At 33.3% G+C, this 24,900-nt stretch overlaps 1 protein-coding gene across 6 annotated transcripts; it reads right to left on the bottom strand.

Annotated features, from left to right (window-relative positions):
• Positions 1 to 309: 309 nt before the first annotated feature.
• LOC128231509 (EF-hand calcium-binding domain-containing protein 4B-like) lies at positions 310 to 21,320 on the bottom strand. Of its 6 annotated transcripts, none has more exons than XM_052944432.1 (20): positions 20,903 to 21,320; positions 19,357 to 19,663; positions 17,539 to 17,686; positions 16,856 to 17,002; positions 14,801 to 14,891; positions 14,493 to 14,588; positions 14,164 to 14,235; positions 13,849 to 13,964; positions 12,788 to 12,859; positions 11,909 to 11,960; positions 11,601 to 11,636; positions 9,736 to 9,836; positions 9,151 to 9,474; positions 8,360 to 8,533; positions 6,923 to 7,016; positions 5,815 to 6,029; positions 3,870 to 3,984; positions 3,396 to 3,506; positions 3,020 to 3,096; positions 310 to 2,671 (listed from the first exon to the last, which is right to left on the bottom strand). In XM_052944432.1, the coding sequence occupies exons 2-20, from the start codon at positions 19,604 to 19,606 to the stop codon at positions 2,584 to 2,586; spliced, it is 2,379 nt and encodes a 792-aa protein (XP_052800392.1). In that variant the 5' UTR covers positions 19,607 to 19,663; positions 20,903 to 21,320; the 3' UTR covers positions 310 to 2,583. The 6 variants fall into 6 exon arrangements, with proteins under 6 accessions (XP_052800392.1, XP_052800393.1, XP_052800394.1 ...); XM_052944433.1 differs by lacking the exon at positions 20,903 to 21,320 and adding an exon at positions 19,943 to 20,879; XM_052944434.1 differs by lacking the exon at positions 11,601 to 11,636.
• Positions 21,321 to 24,900: the final 3,580 nt, after the last annotated feature.

Here is a 24,900-nt window from a genome sequence, read left to right on the forward strand (position 1 = left end):
ATGGGATCAAATTTTTATATGAACATAAAAAAGAAAAAAAATCGGTCCTTCTAAATTGGTTCAGCCAACAAAGATATAGAGCCATGCGATATTGAGCCAACGAGTTTAAACTGTATTCTGTTTATGGCAGCCAGGTCTCATGTCAATTTATGAACAATACACATTGTGAAATACATATGCCCTTCATGGCAGATTGACCTCATATCAATATATTCTCTATGTAATAAAAACTACAATATTTTAAATACATATTCTATTCTTGGCAGCCTTGCCTCATGTCCATTAATGTTCTATATAAAGTCAACTTCACATTTTTAAAAACTTTATTTGTAACAATAAATAAATTCAGCACAAAAAATAATGGATTTTATTCAACAAATCATAAGATGAGATCAGATTCCATCACCATAGTAACAAGGAGCACAAACCTTATAAGCACAGATTTTGTATGTTTTAAAACATTCAATGTTGAAAAATATTTGCACAGCAACCATATACAACAATATACAAAAATACAATGGCTACATGGCATAAAATCTTTTCATAAAATCTAACTGAGGTCTCAAGTGATTTGTTGTTTTCCTAAAACTTACATCCAGGTAAATATATATATAAATATAAACATGTATTGTGTAAACATCGAGTCCCAAAGGTTGATAAATTAAAGGACAAAGTGTCTTTTTGGAATGTCATGTTTAGCATTATTTCATAAATGCAGAATCTTCATAAAGGCAGGACACAGTTCCAATAAAACTAAAAGGCATATTTTTAAAATGTAAATATATATATATGCTCACTTAAGTTTAAGCCAAATGAAAAATGGAGACTACTGATTTTTTTTACATAAAACACTGTTGTCAGTCAGTCTGTTCACGTCATTACATTCAATTTGAAATAAACATGTACTCATACAACAAGGACAGAAATAAAACATATCATTTAAGTTGATAAAAAGCCATTCAAACTAAACAGACAACAGAAATAAGGGTTCACATAATGAACGAAATATGCAGTTTCAACATGTAACAGCTACAAATCATAGTTATAATATATATTGCACATCAACACAATCTTGTCAAACCTTAGTTTTCAATTTAAAATAAATACATCAACATTAATACCATGGCAACAAGAGGGACAATCCTAGCAACCAGAAACTGTGATAGCGATTAACAAAATGTCATGAAAAAGCTCAGCACATGTATTGGTCCTTTTTTATTCAATGTATTACAAATTATTAAATCAGCAATTAAGAAAGACGAAACTAACCACAAATAAGATTACAAAGGCATCAGACTTTGTCAAACTTATATGTAATACACAGCCAGACGTATAAATAGAGATCAGGGGTCGTATTCAAAAAAGCTTTCATGTCACAATTTTCAACAAAAGGAACATTCCGAATTTTTAACAACAAAAAATTAAATACCCTTTTACAATTTTATTCAGTTCATGAATTATTTGGACCTTTTTCTTGCTCATTTTCATATTTCTGGCGTAAACACTATTCCGTTGAAAATTTCACTCAGTTGCTTTAATAATATGGCCCCTGATCATAAATAGTGTCACTGAGCTAGGAACATGGATATAAATAGGCAGACCAAACTGAAAACAAGAGCGCCACAATGCAAATGCCAACTCTGGTCTGTTATATTTCAGTTGAAAAAGGGGCAAACCTGATTGATCATTAAAGCCGGAGGTATGGGCTCACTGTACATGTACATATTGTCTCTTTCAACAAAAGTTCCATTAGAATATAAAAGGTTTTTGAAGTCAAGGCTAGTGATCTCTGGTCTTTTTCTTTGAAAAACAAACTGCATATTATAAACACTATGGACACAATGTTTGATATACAATCAACTATCTAACGGCACAGTCTCATACCCAGTAATATTTGTGCCATCTTGAGGACACATTAAGTAAACCTAATACATCAGTTTAATAGACAGGCATTAACCAAACTTAAAGTAAACAGTTACATGCATAGGAGCACTGTAAAGCTTATAGGGACCCTCAAAGTCACTCAAGTTAACTACATGAAGGATTAAAAACAGCAGCAACACAATCATTATGAAGTCTAAAATAAAATTGTGAACTAAACAGCAGCCATAAGTTCAGTATGAGGTGGAGATGAGGAGTGGTTGCAGCAGCTGGTTGTGCTGGGTTCATCAAGGTTAAAAGTGAGGGTAAGGCTAAAAATTGTAAAAGCTTGGGGAGAGGGCTTAAACTGCAGCAACATGCATTCCTAAGCAGTTGGAATTTTGATCAGTCCTGAAATGGGCCACTGCATGTTGCAACGACAGACAGGTATTGTCCAGCTTTGAAGTCTATGTATTTAGAGGTTCAGGGACTAGAAGTTTCAACAGAGTAAATCCATGGATAGGCTCAACTTAGGTGTTGCAGCAGCAGTGAATGATTTAGGTCTGTGTTTGGGGATCAAGGAATAAAAGGGTGACCTGGCAGGTGGACAGCCACTGTTGAACTAGAATTTGCAGAAATGTCAACCAGTCTTGTGGTCAGTAGCTTTAGTCCAGTAGTGAGTCAAACTTGCAGATGAATAACTTCGTAGAGGTCAGCGTGTCTCTAGAAGCTGCAGCACTTAGTCTTGGCAGGAGTGTCATCCAGCTTGAAGGATTTCTCTATCTGTTTGTCCTCTTTGTCCTTCAGCAACCTGGACAGAACAGAGTAAAGCTAGCTATGAACATGGACTCAATCACATGGGTTGGGTGTAGTAACTGTTTTGTTCCATATTGTCAAGCTTATCAGGCAATAAATAGCATATATTGAAATAATATAGTAAATGTTAATCAAGTGATAAAAAGGTTTTACATGTTCATACAATAGTGACTTATATGTATCAACTCAATAGATTTCCCACTTTTGTTTTACACATTTTTGGTTTCAATACATCACATTTTGAACTAAGTCATACTTGTCAATTGAATTATAAGATATTTATTCTCTTCTGAGGGCATGTAGTTTTCATATTAAACTACAAAAAAATTCTAAAAACACTAACCTAGCCATGGCCTCCATTGATTCCTTCACATTTTCTCCATTTAGAGCACTGGTTTCATAGAACAGTGTACCAAACTCCTGAAACACACAAACATGTTATACAATGTAGATCTGTAATTTATAGACTGTTATTAAACTAGAACACTTGAAAATAATACAATATGTGTTATTTGCATAAAATATACGGGAATTAATTGCATCTTCATCATAAAATCATCTGATTCTATGAAATAAACTTTTGATTCTACATTGTTTTATTAGTACGTTGCAATAATTTCTATGGTGAAAATATTTTGTTTGTCGAAGTATTCAGTTACACAACGAGCACCTATTATTCATGTAACACAATAATAAAGGCTAAAGTGAAAGCCCTTTACATCAGCAAGGTGGGACCCATCCTTCATCTTGATGGCCTTCTTGTCGTCATCCTCTGACAGATCACTTTTATTGCCTAGCAACAGAAGAACTGCATCCTCACTGGCTCCTTCCTAAAAATCCAGGAAATTCACTACTGGTGTATATTGGTTTATTTCTTAATTCAGAAAAACATTAAAGTTTATAGATTCATATTTCCTGAGTGGAATTTATAATTTGGATAATCAAGGTCCATTATTTGCATAACATTCAAGATAGAGTTTATGTAACTTGATGAATTAGGTAGATTGGATGGTTGGGAACATTTGTGTTAAGTTCCAACACAATACACACAGCATTTGCTGGATTTGACTTAAATGTGATTACATGCAAAACTTAAACCAAGGTATGACACTGACACTAAGGTGTAAGTATTCTTCCAAAAGTCAAGCTAAAACCTACATAGGATCTTAAACATGATGATGACTGTTTCTGACCTTGACACTGTCCATCCAGTTTCGGACGTTGGTAAATGTTGTCTCTGATGTGCTGTCGTACATAATGACCACTCCATCTGCCTTCCTAAAGTACTGCTTTGTTATACTGCGGAATCTGAAATCAGATTTAAATGGCATATTGACGCAGAAAAAATGTAACAATATTAGAACTTGTCGATGATTAGTACTCATTATCACTCCAGAATATCAAATGGTTTTTACATTTTACATTTATATAGAAGATATTGCAAACAAACATACTTAAATGCAGCTTTTTATTCTTGAATTCATAAGTATGCAACCCATATATGGGTCAAGCTTTACTATAGTCAACCCATATATGGGTCAAGCTTTATTATAGTCAACCCATATATGGGTCAAGCTTTACTATAGTCAACCCATATATGGATCAAGCTTTACTATAGTCAACACATATATGGGTCAAGCTTTATTATAGTCAACCCATATATGGGTCAAGCTTTACTATAGTCAACCCATATATGGGTCAAGTTTTACTATAGTCAAACCATATATGGGTCAAGCTTTACTATAGTCAACTCATATATGGGTTCAGCTTTACTATAGTCAACCCATATATGGGTCAAGTTTTACTATAGTCAAACCATATATGGGTCAAGCTTTACTATAGTCAACCCATATATGGGTCAAGCTTTACTATAGTCAACTCATATATGGGTCAAGCTTTACTATAGTCAACCTATATATGGGTCAGGCTCTACTACAGTCAACCCATATATGGGTCAAGCTTTACTATAGTCAACCCATATATGGGTCAAGCTTTATTATAGTCAACCCATATATGGGTCAAGCTTTACCATAATCAACCCATATATGGGTCAAGCTTTACTATAGTCAACCCATACATGTGTCAAGCTTTATTATAGTCAACCCATATATGGGTCAAGCTTTACTATAGTCAAACCATATATGGGTCAAGCTTTACTATAGTCAACCCATATATGGGTCAAGCTTTACTATAGTCAACCCATATATGGGTCAAGTTTTACTATAGTCAAACCATATATGGGTCAAGCTTTACTATAGTCAACCCATATATGGGTCAAGCTTTACTATAGTCAACCCATATATGGATCAAGATTTACTATAGTCAACTCATATATGGGTCAAGCTTTACTATAGTCAACCCATATATCGGTCAGGCTCTACTACAGTCAACCCATATATGGGTCAAGCTTTACTATAGTCAACCCATATATGGGTCAAGCTTTACTATAGTCAACCCATATATGGGTCAAGTTCTACTATAGTCAACCCATATATGGGTCAAGCTGTACTATAGTCAACCCATATATGGGTCAAGCTTTACTATAGTCAACCCATATATGGGTCAAGCTCTACTATAGTCAACCCATATATGGGTCAAGCTTTACTATAGTCAACCCATATATGGGTCAAGCTCTACTATAGTCAACCCATATATGGGTCAAGCTCTACTATAGTCAACCCATATATTGGTCAAGCTCTACTATAGTCAACCCATGCTCTACTACAGTCAACCCATATATAGGTCAAACTCTACTATAGTCAACCCTTACCTAAGTCAGGCTCTACTTTAGTCAACCCATAAATAAGTCAAATAAGTCAAACTCTATTAAGATCAACCCATATATAGATCAAGCACTACTAATCAACCCATACATGAGTCAGGCTCTACTATTCAAGCTAGATAGAAGTCTTGCTCTTCTATAGTCAAGCTAGATATAAGTCGAGCTCTATTTTAGTCACGCTAGATATGATTCAAGCTCTACTTTGATGACCTTTATAAAGGTCAAGCTCAACAAAATCCCAGCTTAGTATTCATCATAGACAACATGAAATGAAGCTTTATATTAATATTTATGTAAGGTAAGAAGTCGAACTCTATATCAGTGAAGATCTATAATATTTGTTAACTTGAGCTGACCTTTCCTGCCCAGCGGTATCCCAAAGCTGCAGCACAATAACCTGACAATCAATATTCATCGACCTGATCTGGAAGTCCACCCCGATAGTAGCTGCAAACGAGGGACGGAAATTCCCCGTGCAGAATCTGTGGATAAAGCTGGACTTTCCGACCCCTGAATCGCCCACAAACACGACCTTAAAGATTCGCTGTAAAGCCGCTGGCTCCATTGTTGACTGTTAGAAAGAGCACAAAAATGAAAGCCTGTTAAAAAGATGTATAGTAGGCCAGCAGGCCTCAATGGCTAAATATAGTGACTCTTGGTACTGGGGTATGTACATAAACATTTTCGGTTTATCTTGAGGTATGGCATAACTCTTGAGTGTTTCCATTGCATGTAAAGTTAATTGGCGGACACACAGAGTGATCTAGAGCTATCCTATTCAAAAAGCATACCCAAAGATGTCACCTGGACACAGGAATGGTAATATTTGGAGATGTGGAGTTAACGAGTAAAATGTGAGAGAAATGGTAGGTACGCAGGTACAATACTTTTAGTGCTTAAGTGGCACAATTTTTTTCAGACCTAGTTTAAGATTCACAGGTGCAATACTCTAAGCATTACATGGGCAAAAGATTTTTAAGACACAAGTTGAGGTATGCAGGTGCAATACTTTTTATGCTACATGCAACACATCCATCACTCTTGTAAGACCAAGTGAAATATGAAAGTAATGACAGGTGAATATCATCTAATGCAGACAAACATACATATGAGTGTCTTTTGGGTAGGTGCAATATTTTTGGAACTACATAACATAAGACACAATATTTTTGGGATGCAACAGGACTCAAAGCAACGAATGCAACTCCTACATGGCCTCCAGATATATTTATCTGGGGGTATAATGAGCCTATCCAAGGAAAGACAACCAAAATTCAATGATTCTATTATTATCATGCTTAAATATCATCAGCATATAATTTGCTCTGCATTGAAATTAGACACGACAGAGATCATTCATTAGAACAAAGAAACAAGGGATATTTGGACTAAACATGTTATGTCACCATCATTTTTACACCTCTGGATAAAAAGGAAACAAGAAGCAAAAATTGAACATGTTACCTGTATGCCTGAATCACTCATCTCATCAGCCCCAACCTCATCAGCCCCGACTGGCTGGGTGCGGGGACTGTCTGGACTGTACAAGCTTCCTTCACTATAATACAAGCTTAATTTAATTACAATACAATTAAAATAAATAAATCTGCCTAGAGCTCAACTTTAAATATTCATAAAACTTATGTTATAAGCATTATTAAAGCAAAACATTTTAAGATCAGCTTTTTTAAATGGTTAATCAGTAATTAGGTTTTAAATGCCATAAAACTTTATATAACTTATCAGCCTTGAGAAAACGTGTGCATTTTTGCTTCAATAAAGTCATTTTTTTTATTTCCCAATATCTAATCCTTATATTGTAAAAAGTGCACCTGTAGATTTCAGTTTGCCAAAGGAAGTACTTTTGTCTGTATTTAAGTCATATTTAAGTTACATTCAATAGGCATTTGTAAAATTTGATGAATGTAGAAATAAAAAACTTAAGTACAGAAATGAAAATGTGTTCCGTCCCAGTATTTTCGCCGCATGGCAGCCAAAGTACACATTTTGTCTAGGCTTGTTAGATCCTTACAAAAGCACAAATAGTAGGAACAATAATATATGAGGCAGCATGGTTTATACTTGAAATATTTGGACAAATTAAAAATCTTATACAGATTAAATTTAATTAAAACAAAATTGTAAATTTGATGGTAAAACAAAATTTTAAAATGTTTGAAAGAATATATACAAAATTTCATGCTGATAAATAAAGTGAAGATAGAATAATGTTCATGCTTACTAAATCTACACACTTACAACATATAGAAATATTTGTATAAACTGTATTAGCGCTTCTTTTATCTTTATAATTTATTTAGTCATTTCATAAAAAGGTGCATTGTTTCCTAATAAATACATTGATTTTTATCATTTTTTATTTTTGAAAGCTCTGTCTCTGATCTGAAAACTGGAAGTCTTAGTTTGAGCTTCTTGACAATAGCAAAGATATAATCTTATTGAAATGAAATTCAATGCCGTCAATAATTCCACAATAATAATCTAAACCATCATCCTAAAACTGCTGCTAAGTAAAGCGAGTCCAGGTATCCTAGGATAACTACCGGTATGTATTTCTGTTACATGTCAGTACTATCCTTATTATTATGTGACTGTCTCTTACATTTTGTATCATTTCCAAAGTCTTCCCACTGTACTGTAACAACATTTACGGAATATCTGGCCTCAAGGTGAATAATATGGCTTTAAAGAAACAATTGTTTTTTTTCACAAACTAATAAATGCGCAAACTTAATAATTTCAGCAGAACAAACTAAAATAAAATACTTAAAACTTTGTGCAAGACCTCCATTGCCAAATATAACCAAAAATATCATATTCCGAATGCATAATAATAAAACCCCTATTCCCATAATCCAGATCCCTATTTATGCTTGACACCTGTCTTTAATGCGTGCAAAGTTAGTCACTGCTGTAGTGGTGTACGCGATCTGATCAAAGTGCGGGCTCACTGCCCTTATTCTCTCCTCTGGGCTTAAATGCTTCAGTTTTGGGCTTTGGGTAGGCTTTGGACTTTGGGTGCGCTTTGGAATGCTCTGTTGTGTATCTAGGTCACTGGTTGCCAAGGCAGAAAATAGAATTCAGCACAAAGGAAAATGGTGAGGAAATAATAATTACAGAAAATTGTCATACTATATGCTAAACCTTCTATTTGGAATTTAAACTTTAAAATTCATGATATAAAAAGTTAACATATTCTAAGGTTAGTATCATGTCTAGTATTGTGTTATGTTACAAGAAACATGCATTGATTACTACAGTAGATACTATTTTAATAACAAAAATATGTATTTTTGTTAAACCACTCTAGATAAAAAAATTTTTTTTTAACGATTTGAAGTATATATGGTAGGACATCACACTCAATACACAATACAAAAGGGCAAAAAGCATGTCAACATCTATAAAAAAGAAAAGTACCTTCAGTAGACCCTAGAGTATTGTACAAGTACATTAAAAGTATTAATGGTTGTATACATGTTATTAAGAGCAAAGTGGTATTATTACACATGGATTATAATGAATTCTAACTATAAAACTTTACACAGCACACTCGATTTAATTTCACTTCAGAAACAAATTTTCTTTACTGTTATAACTATAATCGTAAGTACAGTTCTAAACCTCTGAATCTGTTAATACAGCTGAACATCAGCGCAAATCAAACCCACCTGTCGTGTGTGTCATCCTGCTTGCCTCTTTGTAGTCTGCCAGCCGTCTGCCCGAATTCTGCCGTTTGCCCGAGTTCTGCCACCTGACCGTCTTCTTCAAGGTCTGCAATGGTTCGGTTGTCGCCATGCTGCCTGATGATTGGAGAGCTGTGGAGAGGGTGGTTGCCATGATGATATGCATGCTGGGAGTTATGGTGTATGAAGGAAGGTGTCTGGTCTTCTGTGTAAACGTCGTCATCACACTCCACCTCATAAAATTGGCTGCCGTTCATCTCCCCCGTCAGATTCTCTTGGATCGACTCTGCACCGCCAGTCGTTGGAACTCTGTTAATAGTACACTAAAAGATATGTATCTTGGGGAAAATGCTACATTACATGAAAAGATAAATGCATGATGGTAAGTAGTACCACAAATATAACTTGTTGTTGACAGATTATGGTAATCAAAATAATACATGCAGAATAAGCTTTTAGACCTTAATTTCCCTTTTTTTGTTCCGCAAAATATAATGTTGTAAACAAATTCAGCCATATTTTTCAGCTCTATATAACATGTATTTCATTAAGCTGGTTCTTCAGTTCTACCTTTTTGTATTGAAATATTTTCCGAGTGAGGATCCCTGTCTCTCCAGTTCCCCCCGTCGACTGACAGAGTTGTCCCCCTGTGACATGGACTCTTCTGCCTGCTAAAAGGGAGATACAAATAATACTTACCGGTAAATACTTTAAATTAAGTTAATTCTATTTTCTTTACTTCATTTTTTTAATCTTATTTTGTGATAAATGAGATTTTTTAGATGTGAATGCAACGTTCACAATGCTGTCATTTTATAAATCAGCTAACTGTTTTTTCTTTTTTCATCTTTACACATTGAAAAGTGTTTAAACAAGTTTGATAATTATAATCTAGTTTTAAAAAGTCAAATTGAAAATACTTAATTAGATATCTTGGTATGTTAAACTATAGAAGCTCATGCATGCATTTTAAGATAGAACTAGCTAAAACTGATACTGTGAAATCATTTATATTCGTTGGCATGAAATTTCGTGGTTTTCCGAAAATTTACATTTTCATGGGTACTTGATTTCCTGATTATTCATTTGTGAAAAAAATATCTGAAACTGTGATCGTCCTAAATCGTCTGCAGAATCTCTAAGCGCTCGGCACGTGATTTCCCTCTTCTACGTCAAACAGTTTATGACACTCGCTATAGTGATACGCCATGCCAATTACTGCATATACCCATGTCAATTTTCGATTTAATTGGAAATAAGGTCATAAAAGAAGATGCCACCTTATTAAAGATATAGATAGGGGAAGCCATTGAATTCCAATTAAGAATGTGCAAACTGTGAAAACACCGAGAATGTGCGTATATTTGATTAAACAATCAATGTAATCGATTAAATATTTCATTAAAAAAAAATCGAGTACCGACACTCAAAACATGCACATCTTGTTAACCTGGAAATTTTCATAAGTAGCAAACGTTTTTAAGCACGTGTTTCTATCATTTGGTTCTTTAAAAAACACAATGAATTGATTTGGGTAATTATTTGTTAAAGGAAGATATAATATATTCACATAATATATTAACAAAAAAATAATAGTAATATACACAATGAGTTCGGTATTTATGCTGTATACTGCTGTATACTGCGATCTCTGTAAAGAATATACAGTACATTACATGTTACTGAGTATGAACATAACATTTAAAAAGAAAAAGTGAATAAAGGGTCTGTAAAGGGATCTTGTATTCGTTGATCACTCAACCCACCAAAACCACGAACGTTAATGTCCCACGAACATTGATGATTTCACAGTAGTTAATGCAAGTGTATGTAGTGACTGTATTTAATTAAATATTTGTAAAGCGCAAAAATAAAAAAAACATACACACATCCTGAAAACTAAGGATCTAAAATATTGATCTAAAATGCATCTTAATATAAGCAAGATTTCAAGGATTCAATAAGCATGGTATCTAAAAATGTTCAAAACTCTTTCAAAACAATGCTATCTACAATGTGGTGTGAACTAAACAAGGGTGAGGTGGTCTAGTGGTCTAGGAAACTGCCTCTCACAGAACATAATTAATGTTTGAGTCCTACAAACATAACTTTTTTGTGGCCTATCAAAACGTCATCAAATCATGTTTCTACCCATGAAAAACAGTTCAATTATGATTCATATATCTCAGCTTACATGTGTCTTCATAAGTGGGCTTAAGTAAATTATTCTCTTATTACAAACTTACTTAACACCAAAAGGAACAGTCAATGGATTAACAACTGAACAATGATCTCACAGTTAGGATGGGATTTTCAACCAAGTTAGTATCTGAATTTGGTGTCAACAGAACATAGGTTATGAATTATCTTGGTTTAACAACTGAACATCTCAAACATGTTAGCGGGATGGAGGAGGGGGAACCTTCATATTCTACCTCTAGCTCAGATGCTGTGCTTTGATAGGATGTTCCCTGAGGCAATAACACATATTTCATCAGAGTTCAAAACATTAATGCGTTGATCAACATATAGAGAAGTAAGAAAACCACATGTATATTATTAAATCTGTACGCAATTGAACTAATATTCAATATCTAATATAATTAATTACTAGGTAAAAAAGAGAAGTTAACAATAAAGTGCAATAATTCTTGAGTACATAGCACAAGTACATAGCAATGGTGTTTGTGACTGTAGATCTACATGTGTGTAAGCCAAAGGAAGCAGAAAATTAATGTTTTACCCGCCTTAGAACAGCTTCATCTTTTTCATCCTGTAGACGACGATTTAACGTCCTGAAATACATGTAGTGAATGACCGCTTGTTGATTTATAGTTTCTTTTTCATAAGACATGTTCAATTTTTCAGGATACCTGTTCATTTATTACAGTGTTGTTATTTCTGACCAAAATGTTCATGTGTAGGCCGATTTTCATGTTGGTTCGAGGGCAAGCATGAAAATTAACAAAGGGCAATAACTCTAAAAATATTGCAGCAAGAGTAACAGTTCATGTGCACTGCACTTGCCCTCAACGAAATCTATCTACATATGAAATTTCAAGTTGATACCACTAATAGTTTACGAGATATGCACCGGGCAAGTGGAAACAGGACACGACCGCTGCTGACAAAAGTAACCCCTACATGTTGCCTAGTCAGGCAACACAAAAAGTGTAGGCCGTGGCCAAGCCTTTAGGATGCTACGCCACTGAATTATGACCAAATATTTAGCCCCATTCCCGATGCTGAAATATATACATTTCCCTGTTTTAGTATTGGCGTATTCTTAAAGAAACAAAATTAATAGCCATCTACTATCTTCTTTTTTTTAAAGCTTTTTTGTTTATTTCTTGGCTAATTTAAGACAAAATGACACATTATTCCCAAACAGAATGGCCGCTGACCCTATCCCTAAAATGGTTGGAAAACAAAAGCATTAAAAAAGCATTGAAGTATGCACTTCATCTAAAAAACAGTACAAAAGTCAAACATATCGTTTCAAGCATAAATTATTAAATAGTTCAATCTTTTACTGTTAAAATACATTTTATAACAGGATTACACTTAAAACACAATTCTCAGAATTTAGAATTATTCGGACAAAAACAGATTCAATATTTACTTGAGTTTTTCAAGCTGGCTGACAAGTGTCTCACGTTCCAACGCAATGCCTTCTGTAAGTTTCAGCGCATCCCTGAAATTTTATGAGATCCAAATAAATTCGTAAAACAAAACAGATAACCATACAAATAATTCCCCATATGTGATTTATTTAAGAACCAACATTGGTGTAGTGTCCCTTGTGTTTCTTATAAAAATGCTGATTTTTTATTGTTTCCTTTTTATAAAGTGAATTGTGTTTCGTAAATTGTGTGTAAATGAACAGATTTTCTCTGACCAGTGTTTTGCACTCTATATAACAGCGAAACTCTGATGTTCTTCAATTATGATTTTAACTGCTACCATACTCTCAGATCTTCCTGACATTGGTGTTAAGTGTTTTAAATGATTTTAATAGAAAAACATTTGAAACACTTGGAACAAATACATGTAATATGCATATGTTCTTGTAGAAAGTACTTTTAAAGCTCGCACTACATTAAAAATAACATGCTCAATTAAAATCCCAATTAAGTTTCTTTGCGTGGCCCTTCGTCTGATAACATCATTTTTTTTTGTATTTTCAGGATAAGCTTGCTCCAATAATATCATCATACAAAAAATCATTTCTTATATGTTTTTTTTTTACTTGTCTAATTACGCCCAAAATATTACTGTTAACATCCATCAAATCATTTGTTTAAATATTTACCACACTTTGAAGTTAAAGAACCACATTTTCAAACAATGCGCCGGTCAACATGACCTGCTTTCATTACCCTGTTCATAAATGAAATAAAATAGGAACATAAACTTAAAAAGGCATCACAAATATTTCCAAATGCAACAATTGAGTATTTTGTGAAGTTTTATTACAATATGACACCAAGAAATTAAGATACATCTTTTGTCACAAATATTTGGAACAACCCTCATAAGTTGAGGGATATATTTCTTTTAATCACATTTAAAATATGTAAAGGACCAAGTATAATGCTATCTAGGGAATGGACAGAAACATTATGTGTGCATTCAATAAATTTTCCAGCCTACGCATAATGATATGTAACATTGTAATCATACTTTGCTCTTTCACGTTTGTCATCCTTCTGCTGTTGTCGTAGCTGGTTGATATATGCCTGACACTCCGTGAGGCTGTTCTGGCTCCGGTGAAATGACTCCTCAAGCTCCTCCTTTTCCTGGAGAGTAGCCATTGAATGAATACAGCAATAAAGGTCTCAAGGGAGGTAATTTAACACTTTGAGATTCTATTAAAGTTACATTCATCTGAATCTAGGAGAACCAGAGGACTACAGCATTTTCCATAAAAGTAATGAGATTTTTGTTCCTGATTATTGTACTATTAAATAGTATGTTTTAAACACATTATCAATGTACCTTTGCTAGTTTTTCCTTTTCGATTTTGGTCTCAGCCTCCACTGTATTCAGAAAGCCAAGCTTTTCCTCCATCTGAAATATAGAACATGTTTATCTAGGTAGACTAGAATTTTCTAGGTCAAAAGTGTAATAAATAGTGTGTTGAAATTCAGACCTTTTATGTTTCAATACTATTAAACTTTACAGCTGTATCACAGGAGACATTTTAAATTACAACAAAATAAGGTTCAAATAAACAGATCTTAAAGACAAGAAAATTACAAACATATCAATTTTTTGTACCATTATATGAAAGATAAGACCCAGTATCATTTTGTTGCTGTCCCTACCTCAGTGTGCTGGGTGAGAAGCTCCTGTAGGTGTCTGTCTTTCTCTGTTAGCTCCTGTTCCATGGCCTCTCGCAGTGATCGCTCCTTTGCACGCTCCTGTAACATGGCATTTTCCGAATGAAAAAAGGTACAATACACATGTAAACACTATGTACAAGACAGAACTGCCTATGTAGTTACATGCATGTTTTTTAGCTGTAAAATATTTTTATCATAAACAAAAAAATAACAAGTGAATGCTAAGCAATATATTTTTGCACTTAACAACTTAAGGCATGACACTCTACTCACATAATGCATATTCATACCTCATTCAGTATTTTCTGCTTCTCGTTCCTGATCTGTGTTTCCATTTCCTCGTACAGCTTGCGGACTTCCTCGTCGTGGGCTGACGTCTTACTGCAAGTCATTAGAAACAATGTACATTATGGCGTAGAACAAGTCTGAAGTGGATATGATAAGGCTTTTCAAAAAGAACTGCCTCAAATAAGAAAAACCTTTATGAGAGCTTGTTTAAAAGTTAAACTTCAACAAGAGTGCAGTGGTGTAAATGCCAATGCTTGTCTGCTTTTTTTCACCATGAAAAAAGAGCATAAATAGACAGCAATTACTGCCACAGTTACGGCATATTGGCTACATGTGTAACAAGTTTTATTTGAATTTCTGAAATGGTTTTTGAGTAATAGTCAAGATTTTTCTGGATGCTGATTTTAGCCCTGCAAGAATAAGGAAAACAACACCAAGGTTATTACAATGCCTTGGAATAACAGACCAGACAGAAACAAGTTCAAGGCAGCATATGACATACATTATTCATTGAAAACACACTTTATATAAATAACACTAAATGTACATGTAATTAATTTGAAGCATACTTTTGTCTCCATGGAGTTATACTACCCTACCCATAAGAATTGTTTGCTTTTTTTCCTGTCTACAGCTCAAAAGATAAAACACAAAAGACGTCTTCAAAGTGAACTTTAATACAATCCAAATGTTGCATACAAAAAGACATAGATCATACATGACATTAAAAAAACACCTTATTATATAATGCACTAATGGATTTCATAACAAATTCATAAACATAAAGTGTGAATTTAATCTCTGACCTCTACTTTCAACTTCATGATAATATTCTAATTTATATATGTCATTATATCACATTTTGAATCAATTATTGAATTCCCTCTTTTACTCCTTCATCATTTCATATCAAAACAGAAAATGAACCATACAATACAAATAATCCAAGTTGCGGCAGTCTTGAAGATTTTTTTATGTAACGTCACACTAAGCAACTTTAAGTTGTAATCCACACAATAAATTTGATGCTGGACATACAAGTTTCCATATAAGCAGCCTTGAGGTTTTTGTTAAGTTTGAATTATAGTTCACAGCCTTAAACCTATCACTTCAAACATGACGCTTGTTTAAACAAAGAATTGACAAATGACTGAGAATTCACATCAAACATCATTTAAAGATAGGAGAAATTTATCACTCTTGCCCTTAAATATATTGCCAAATCATGTCAATGGAAAGGCATGACACACTACTCTTTTTGCACTTTTGTAAAGGCTATAGATGGTGCAGTTTCCGAACTGCAAGGCTTAACAGATAAGAATTGTTTGTTCTCAGCCCACCAAAAAATGCTGACATGTTTAACATAACATCTTTAAATCAAGCTAACATTTGAAGTTCACTTCAGTACAACCATCCATTTTAATAATAATATATTTTAAGTCTTGCCCTTGTTCCCCTAAACTTGCCACTTATTACAATTTAATAGATATACACCACACATATTTTATATATTTTCTGTCTATAAAAGAAAAGTTAATTACATTTCATTCATTTGATTTCACATGATTTAAATTTTATATTTTACATTTTGTCCTTATTTCCCCATAAAAGCAAGTAAGGAAAACCATGGTGATTAATGATACTATTGAACTGTTTTTTGTCATAAAATTGATTGCAATATTTATCAAGCCAAGGGAAGTTATCACAAAATGAGTATGACATGTCTATTGCAGTATCTCCCCTTCTTGATTTGTGCATCTTGAGACTTACACAAGTCAAGTTTTAGTTTAATCTGGCCCAGAATATGTTTTATAATACATACAATGGTAATACATATCCATCAAATGAGTCAGATGTACAATTATCAATAAATGCGATGAAGTGTGAAAGTTATGAATATTTTTAATGCTTAAGATACAAATCATATTAAGATGAAAACATATATTCATCAACTTTTTCTATTGTACTGTTGTTACTCGAAGATGATAATTGATTAATATATTTTTTTGTTAATTAAGACCTAAATTTAAAACATTTTGATAATTTTAAAGCCATACCTTCTCAAAGCTTCCTCCAAGCTGTTAAATTCGCACTTGGACTTTTTAAGCTCACTTGATATTCGGAACAAAAAGTCTTCAAATGTAGAGGCAATATCAGAGTCATCCTTCCGCAGTCGGCACCACAGATGCTTGATGGTGGAGTCCCTGTAGAAATACAATGGACATGATCATAGTAATCTGTCCCTGATACGAGGATCAAGCTCAACACATTATTTATTATTTGGTATAAATTGTGTTTTATTCTTCTTTTTACAGAGTTTAGTGACATTTAATAGATATAATATTAATAATATTAAGTTTAAGGAAATATTTGGGGTAATAAAAGACACTAAAGCGTATTATATTTATGATATCAGGTTTAAGGAAATATTTTGGCTAATAAAAAAAACCCTAAAGCGTGTTACACTTAAGATTTTTTTGATAACTTTGGGCCTGAATACTAAAAAAATCTTGTTGTTTAATACGGTAGTTAAGTCTTCTGCGCTAGTACTTTACAGAACATACAAATTTTTTTAAGTAACTGTTACTTAAGCGTTCAGCAGCATATAGAAAATACAGACATCAGCATGTGTGTCTAAAACAATAGGTTTTAAGTTTCAGTTGCCATGGTGAAATGAATTGCTTTTATACGCATGGTAGGTTTTCTGATTTAGTTGTACTCAATATTATCTTCCCCATACCCCTCAATGAGACTGGCCGCGCCAAGTTGCTCCATTACATCATGGAAGTTCTGCTCCTCCTCTGCAGGGTCAACTGTCTCAGAGTATGTTGCTCCTGAGGACATCTCCCCACAACAATCGTCACTGCTCCGCATGCCCAGAAAACCGCCTGAAATGTTGAACATTTGGTTTGTAAGAAAAAATGGCAGACTGATGCTTTACTAAAACGTCTTAAAAAAACAAAACAACAACAAGCCAGGTATTATACCTCCTGAACTTAATGAATTGTTAACATATAATTTGGACAATTGACCTATAATTCCTTAGTTTAGTGATTTACATTTAGGTGTATTAATTTAGTTTCAAATTAAAACAACTTAATCTAGTCAGAGATACATGTTATTTTAACTATGCAAAGTAAAATTAACCACTTATTCAATGTACAGCAATGAAGTTCATTATTTCAGCTTTAGAGTTCTGTTTGATTGGGTACAGACTAACCTGCACCTTGGCTTTGAACTGGGAGATATTAAACATGAGCATTACACAACTGATTTAAACCCCATGTATACATGACAGGGCCTGAGGGGGGAGGTGGGCTTATTTACCCTCAACATCAGTCAATATCCATTTGGCGAGCACATTATGGTTTACATTATTTTCACACAATTTAAAAAGTATGTTTTGCATCATTGATCATAGCAAAGGTCGCTTTGGACTATAAAATATATCAAATTCTACACAATAAATTAAAAACCTACAGTTAAATGGCCAATATTACTAAAGAAGAACAGAATAATTATATGAATAAAAATTTGTCTAAATGGTAAAATGATCTATGAATGCAAAAATATATAACATTTTAGGCTCAGCCTACATATTAAATATATATATAACATTTCCTTAGCATTATATTAACTAAAGTTAACTCAATAGTTTGATAAATTTATATCAGGCATTACAGTGGAAACCATAGCTACTCAAGTGTTTTAGAGCACTTTACGTTTCAGCGGAGTAATAAATTAAGTTAAGGACATGTACATGATTTAATCCTCCATATACATGTAGCTTGTAACAGGCTGTCCCATCAATACAAACACAATCAGTGAAAAGTAAAACTGAAGATGAAGCTATAATTAACAAACTGTGAATTTAGATTGAAAAGGTCTTCTGGTCAAACTGTACATCCCAGATACATTACTCCTACAAATTATAGAAAATTAAATGCAAATGAAACCAAAGTCATGAATACCTTTTAAAAACTTATCTTCGTCCATTTTTATAAACTTTCACTGTATGGTCCAACTGAATAAATAAGTTTCACTAATATTCCACTCTAACATTATCAAATATTGACTCTACGTATTTTAGAATCATGATTTGCTCGAGGCATTTCTCCACTACTCAATATATGTAAATGAAACATCTGCATGAATATATTTATTCATGCAATGAAAATTGTACCTTATTATTAGGCTTAGATAGCAAAACTAATAAAGTTGCTGAATATTTTGTACATAGTAAATAATAGGGATTAGCTTTTCCTCTTTTCCTCTCCACTGAACTTCTTTAAAACTATGCTTTATGCTATTGAGTATCATATTTCCAAAATTTGTATAGTTTTCAAAAACTATACACTGTATATTTACATTTAAGTATATGAAACAAACTAATGTAATTTGTTACCATCATTTTAAACCGAAAACTTCATTTGACTGTGTTTTAGACTGCATTTAACACAAACAGGAAAACATGAGGTTTAAAATGCAGGTACTAAAATATATGTGTCTTTATAATAAAACCTGAATTTATCATGTTATAGTTCACACATTTACGCACCGAATCCATCGGTGAACTCCTCCAGAGTCAGGAAACCATTCCCATCCCCGTCCAATGAGTCAAACACATGTTCCAGTTGATCTGGCGACAGGGGCAGCTGACTTTGTAATCGCTGCATGTCTCGCTTCGTGATAAACCCCTTCTCCTCCGCATCACACACAGTGAACAGTTCCTTCGCTTTCTCCGACATCATCTGCTGGATCTCTGCGCTCGAGGGAAGTACATCCTCGTCATCGTCATAGTTCGACATTTCCAGTTTTTGTGTGTTGTATAAATTACGTCTAGCTATGCGTCACTTGATTTTAGCCTGGAAAAAAGGAGACTTTAGTCAATCATTTGATTAAATAAAAGTCCAGTAACCTTTGATTCAAATTGAGCTAGGAAAATAATTAATTCTAGATTTCAATATACTCCGGTAGGTGAACATATATTGAATGTAATTTAAATTCACATTTTTCTGTAAAAACTCCAGAAAGTAGTTATTTCATAATATCTATGCAATTATGTAAGTAATATGTCATATCATAAGCATACTATTTCATTCAGTTTTGCATAATCATAAACAAAGGTAAACAAATACAAATACATGTAGTCAAACTGTTTCAAAGGAAAGAATCAGAAAATTTCCATTTGAGATGGTAGATATGCTCAAGCTGTTGCAGTATCGATCTGACAGAAACGTGTACAGATAAAGCAAATAGGTAATTTACAGCTTTCGGTAAATTACAGCCCAAAGCCAAAGTCCTTGATAGACCTATCCAGTATCTAACAACCATTCATCAAGTATTGTGCCAGCTGCGACCATTCCATATATGTCAAGCTTTCAAGTATACCCAATGAAATATCTTGAGGTTAACAGTCAGAAACAAAAAACGTCAATGACAAAAGCATATTGCAAGTATTGCAGTCATTAATATGATACCACATGTTATGAGACTTACATTTATATACCTAACTTTATATCCAAAAATATGAAAATTTAAAAAAACAACAGCATGACTTTCACATCAATTTTCTGCTTGATTTCATCAGGCAATGATACAAGTTTGTTGCGATCATTAACTTGTAGAATATTATTAAAAGGCAATTGTCATTGAAAGCCATTAATATATCATAAAAATGTTTTATATATCTTAGCCTTGAGCATTGTTGCTTGAACATGGATGACATTAATACAGCAAGTGATTGTATTTGAATCAGAATACCATTATATGAAATGTAAATTAGTAGCTTTTCATTATACATAATATACAATGACGTAAAAGTGCATTGAACAAGAAATGGCAATGGACACTCATTCTATTTGGCACTTCTGAAAAAAGCCTTCAATTTAGTGTCCACCAATCTGATCACTGGTACAGTTCATATTTAGCCATGTTACAAAAATAACATCAAATTTCCATTTAGTCATTAATTGGTATAAGGTCGGTAATTTAGAAGCATAAACAATAGGGTTATGCATATTAATTATTATATTTTTCACCAATTAAAAAAAGTAAGGTGAAATTTAAAAGTAAAACTATTATAACTAAATAATAGCAAATACCTTACTACTTCCGCCTGGTCTCAATGCAGAAATTATCTTGAAAATGACAATCCATATTCACTGATAAGATAAAGTTTAAATATTGAACAAAAAAGTGTCACCAAAATGCAATAAGTATCAGATAAGTAAGATTTGAGCCCATGTATGCACTTCAGGTGTTTGATAAGCCAGAATTAGATTATATTCACACAATATAAAACTGTGATGATGATCCAAACAGTTAAGACATGACGTTTAAACTACATGAGGATCCTGTTCCATAAGTTCTTCAAACACCCACAATAAATACCTTCCCACTGAAATTAATAGAAATATTAAATTTCTACAATCACTGTAAAACAAGAAAATGGCTAAGCCAACAATGAAAACAAATTTGATGGTTATGAACCTTAAACACTTTACAGAACGCTGAATACAATACCCGTTCTGTATAAATACAAACAGTAGGGAAGATATTTACATTGTGCTAGTGCTGCTTTTTTCAAAAGATGTATTGAATTGATTGTATGAAAGGTCCAATGAATGCTCACAATATTTTGTTAAGTAATTATGTCCTGAAAGTCTGGTTTCATACAGTTAACTACATGTGTGCAGCATGATACAAATTTTTGGTTATTTTGTTAAAAATGCAGGAAGTGTTAAACAGTAATGTTTGTATTATATAATTGTTAAACATGAAATCAACTATTATTTGAGACAGTTATACATATGCCAGTTGTTTTTCTTCAACATACAGGTTCAGAACTACTTCAGATGTTCCTTGGTTATGATACCAGGATTTGATGCCAGGAATCCCCACTTTACCCTTTAAACATGGCACAACGGGTCTCAGGTTCCTGACCCCCAGGAAAACCAGAGCTATCACAGAGACAGGCACCCCACTATTTCCCCACTTTTAACTTGATTTCATAAGTCAGATAAAGAGACATAATTTGCGTTACATGCAAGATAATTATCTGACTTCATTAGTTAAATATGTTCAGCACCCAACCCCCCCTCCTAGATCCCTCCCCATCCTAGATCCCCTAGTGCTGTGTACATGTACATGACGCATGAAGGTCAATGTTTTGCAATAAAAGATAAAAAACAAAAAAACACAATTGTGATTAAAGTCTTGTCAGTAAGTAATATTTTGAGTAATAAGTTCCTTAAAAGAGGCTCGTTCATGTTTCATACTGTCAGGCATCGAACCATGTATTTTCATGTTATGTGAAGGAAATGCTTTAACAATGTTAAATATCAACACAAGTTCAAATAAGAGATCTGTTTGAAACAAATATTGAAATATTAGACATAAAACAATCTATGTTGCCGAAAAGCATGAATTCAATTGAAATTGAATTATTTTGGGCTACAAATAATGTTTATTAAATGAGTGTTTGCCAGTGGTGTTTGGTAATAAAATAAAGTTAAAAAGATTTTTAACATAGTTGAAACAAATTGTCACCAATATCAATTCTGCGAACGAGTCCCTTTCATATATTAAAATCATGCGCCAGACCTTGATGCATGTATTCCTAATGTCTCAGCACTTGTACACAACCAATCCTTGTGCAGTTCTCTTGGCGGTATAAACCCCCTCCACCAGTACTGTCACCTCTTAAGTACTAAATACACCTTTATTTTCTAATTCGAGAGTCTGCATTCAGAATAATGCCAAATTTTGAGTTAATGTGTACAGCATACATTTGTCTTTAATCCTGAGTATTCCTTAAAGTGACAAATCAATAAAAACGCATGTATAAATAAAAAAATAAAAAAATTGAGTAATAAACCTTTAACTACTTCCTAAATAATGCATTTACGGAAAATATTAGTTACTGATAACAAGATTGTGACCATATATTTAAAAGCTATATATGCAAAAATATTAAATGATTGGTGAGTGCTAAAAGATTTACTGCGATCTATTATCGTCTCATAAGGTAGAAATACCATGTTTTCTGCAACCTTCTTTCAAATTAAACTCGGTATCCTTCATAGTAGCCATTGATTTCGACATTTATTCTTCCTTTTTGGGGTATTTAAACAATTGTATCGATTGTGATACATCTTTTTTAGGGGTAAGAGTGCATCTTTAAATGACCCTGAATGGTGGATTTTTTTTTCCATGTTTTAGTATAAATGAACATGCTCAATTCATGTATTTAATGGACATAAATGATACAATATAACATAAACTATTCTAACAATACAAGTTAAAAGAAACTAAATAATGATAAAAATCAAATGCTTTTAATTCACCCAGCTCAACAGTATCAAAATGTGCATTTCTACCAGCTATAAACCCCTATCTACTTGATTGTTTTCATTTTATGAGCATGTGAGAGTGAATTCATTAATATCCGTGCGCTCAAATTTACTGGCATAAAACAATGGGATATATTCTTTCCGGAAGATTCGAAGGTATTGTAAAAATGTGCAGATTTTGCTGAGACTTAGAAACAACATTTTTTTTAAAACATGAATGATTTGATACCATCACTTCCAAAGTAAAATTTATATACCGGTTTAAGTGTTAGATACATGGTGCTCACTAGTCACTACATACTCGAGTAATCTAGTGTTCGCACCAGGGACTGCAGTACTGTCATGTGATAGAATTGTTAGTTACATGTATGTCAGTGGACAAATTAATATTCATGAATTGTATATTCTTACCCAAATCTCGTTATTAAAAGGACTCATGCACGTTTCATAGGGCCAGACATGAAAAAAAAGTATCTCACATAAAATTCATTGTAACAATGATAAAAACATGATCACTGCTTAAGAGCTCTATTGTTAACAGATAATGAAAAATACCAAGGATATTGCCAAAAAGCTTTAGTAACGCTATTAAAACTTTAATGACGTTTCGCTTAAGATTACAAATTCTGTTGAATGAGTAAATGCCAGTTGTTGGTGTTTATCATTGAAAGTAAGAAAACTAAACCAATTTTAACAAAGTTTGAAAAAAAATATTGTCAATATTAAATCTGTAAAAGAAAAAGTCAACAACTTCAACGATAGGACTTCTACATGGTGCAAATTTCTGAAACTTAGTTTTACTTATACTTAATATTTGAAACACTTTTCCACAAATATTGCTATATGCAGTAATGTTAACGTTACATTGCTCCTATGGTTGCTAGTTACACTATTCCTATAGTTACTAGTCACATTATGTCTATAGTTGCTAGTCACATTATGCCTATGGTTGCTAGTTACATTATGCTTATGGTTGGTAGTTACATTATGCCTATGGTTGGTAGTTACATTATGCCTATGGCTGCTAGTTACATTATGCCTATGGTTGGTAGTCACATTATGCCTATGGTTGCTAGTTACATTATGCCTATGGTTGCTAGTTACATTATGCCTATGGTTGCTAGTTACATAATGCCTATGGTTGCTAGTTACATTATGCCTATGGTTGGTAGTCACATTATGCCTACGGTTGCTAGTTACATTATGCCTATGGTTGCTAGTTACATTATGCCTATGGTTACTAGTCACATTATGCCTATGGTTGCTAGTTACATTATGCCTATGGTTGCTAGTTACATTATGCCTATGGTTGGTAGTCACATTATGCCTACGGTTGCTAGTTACATTATACATATGGTTGCTAGTTACATTATGCCTACGGTTGCTAGTCACATTATGCCTATGGTTGCTAGTTACATTATACCTATGGTTGCTAGTTACATTATGCCTACGGTTGCTAGTTACATTATACCTATGGTTGCTAGTTACATTATGCCTATGGTTGCTAGTTACATTATACCTATGGTTGCTAGTTACATTATGCCTATGGTTGCTAGTTACATTATACCTATGGTTGCTAGTTACATTATACCTATTGCTAGTTACATTATGCCTATGGTTGCTAGTTACATTATACCTATGGTTGCTAGTTACATTATGCCTACGGTTGCTAGTTACATTATACCTATGGTTGCTAGTTACATTATACCTATGGTTGCTAGTTACATTATGCCTACGGTTGCTAGTTA

Source organism: Mya arenaria, chromosome 4, assembly GCF_026914265.1.
Source record: "Mya arenaria isolate MELC-2E11 chromosome 4, ASM2691426v1".
NCBI classification, from domain to species: domain Eukaryota; kingdom Metazoa; phylum Mollusca; class Bivalvia; order Myida; family Myidae; genus Mya; species Mya arenaria.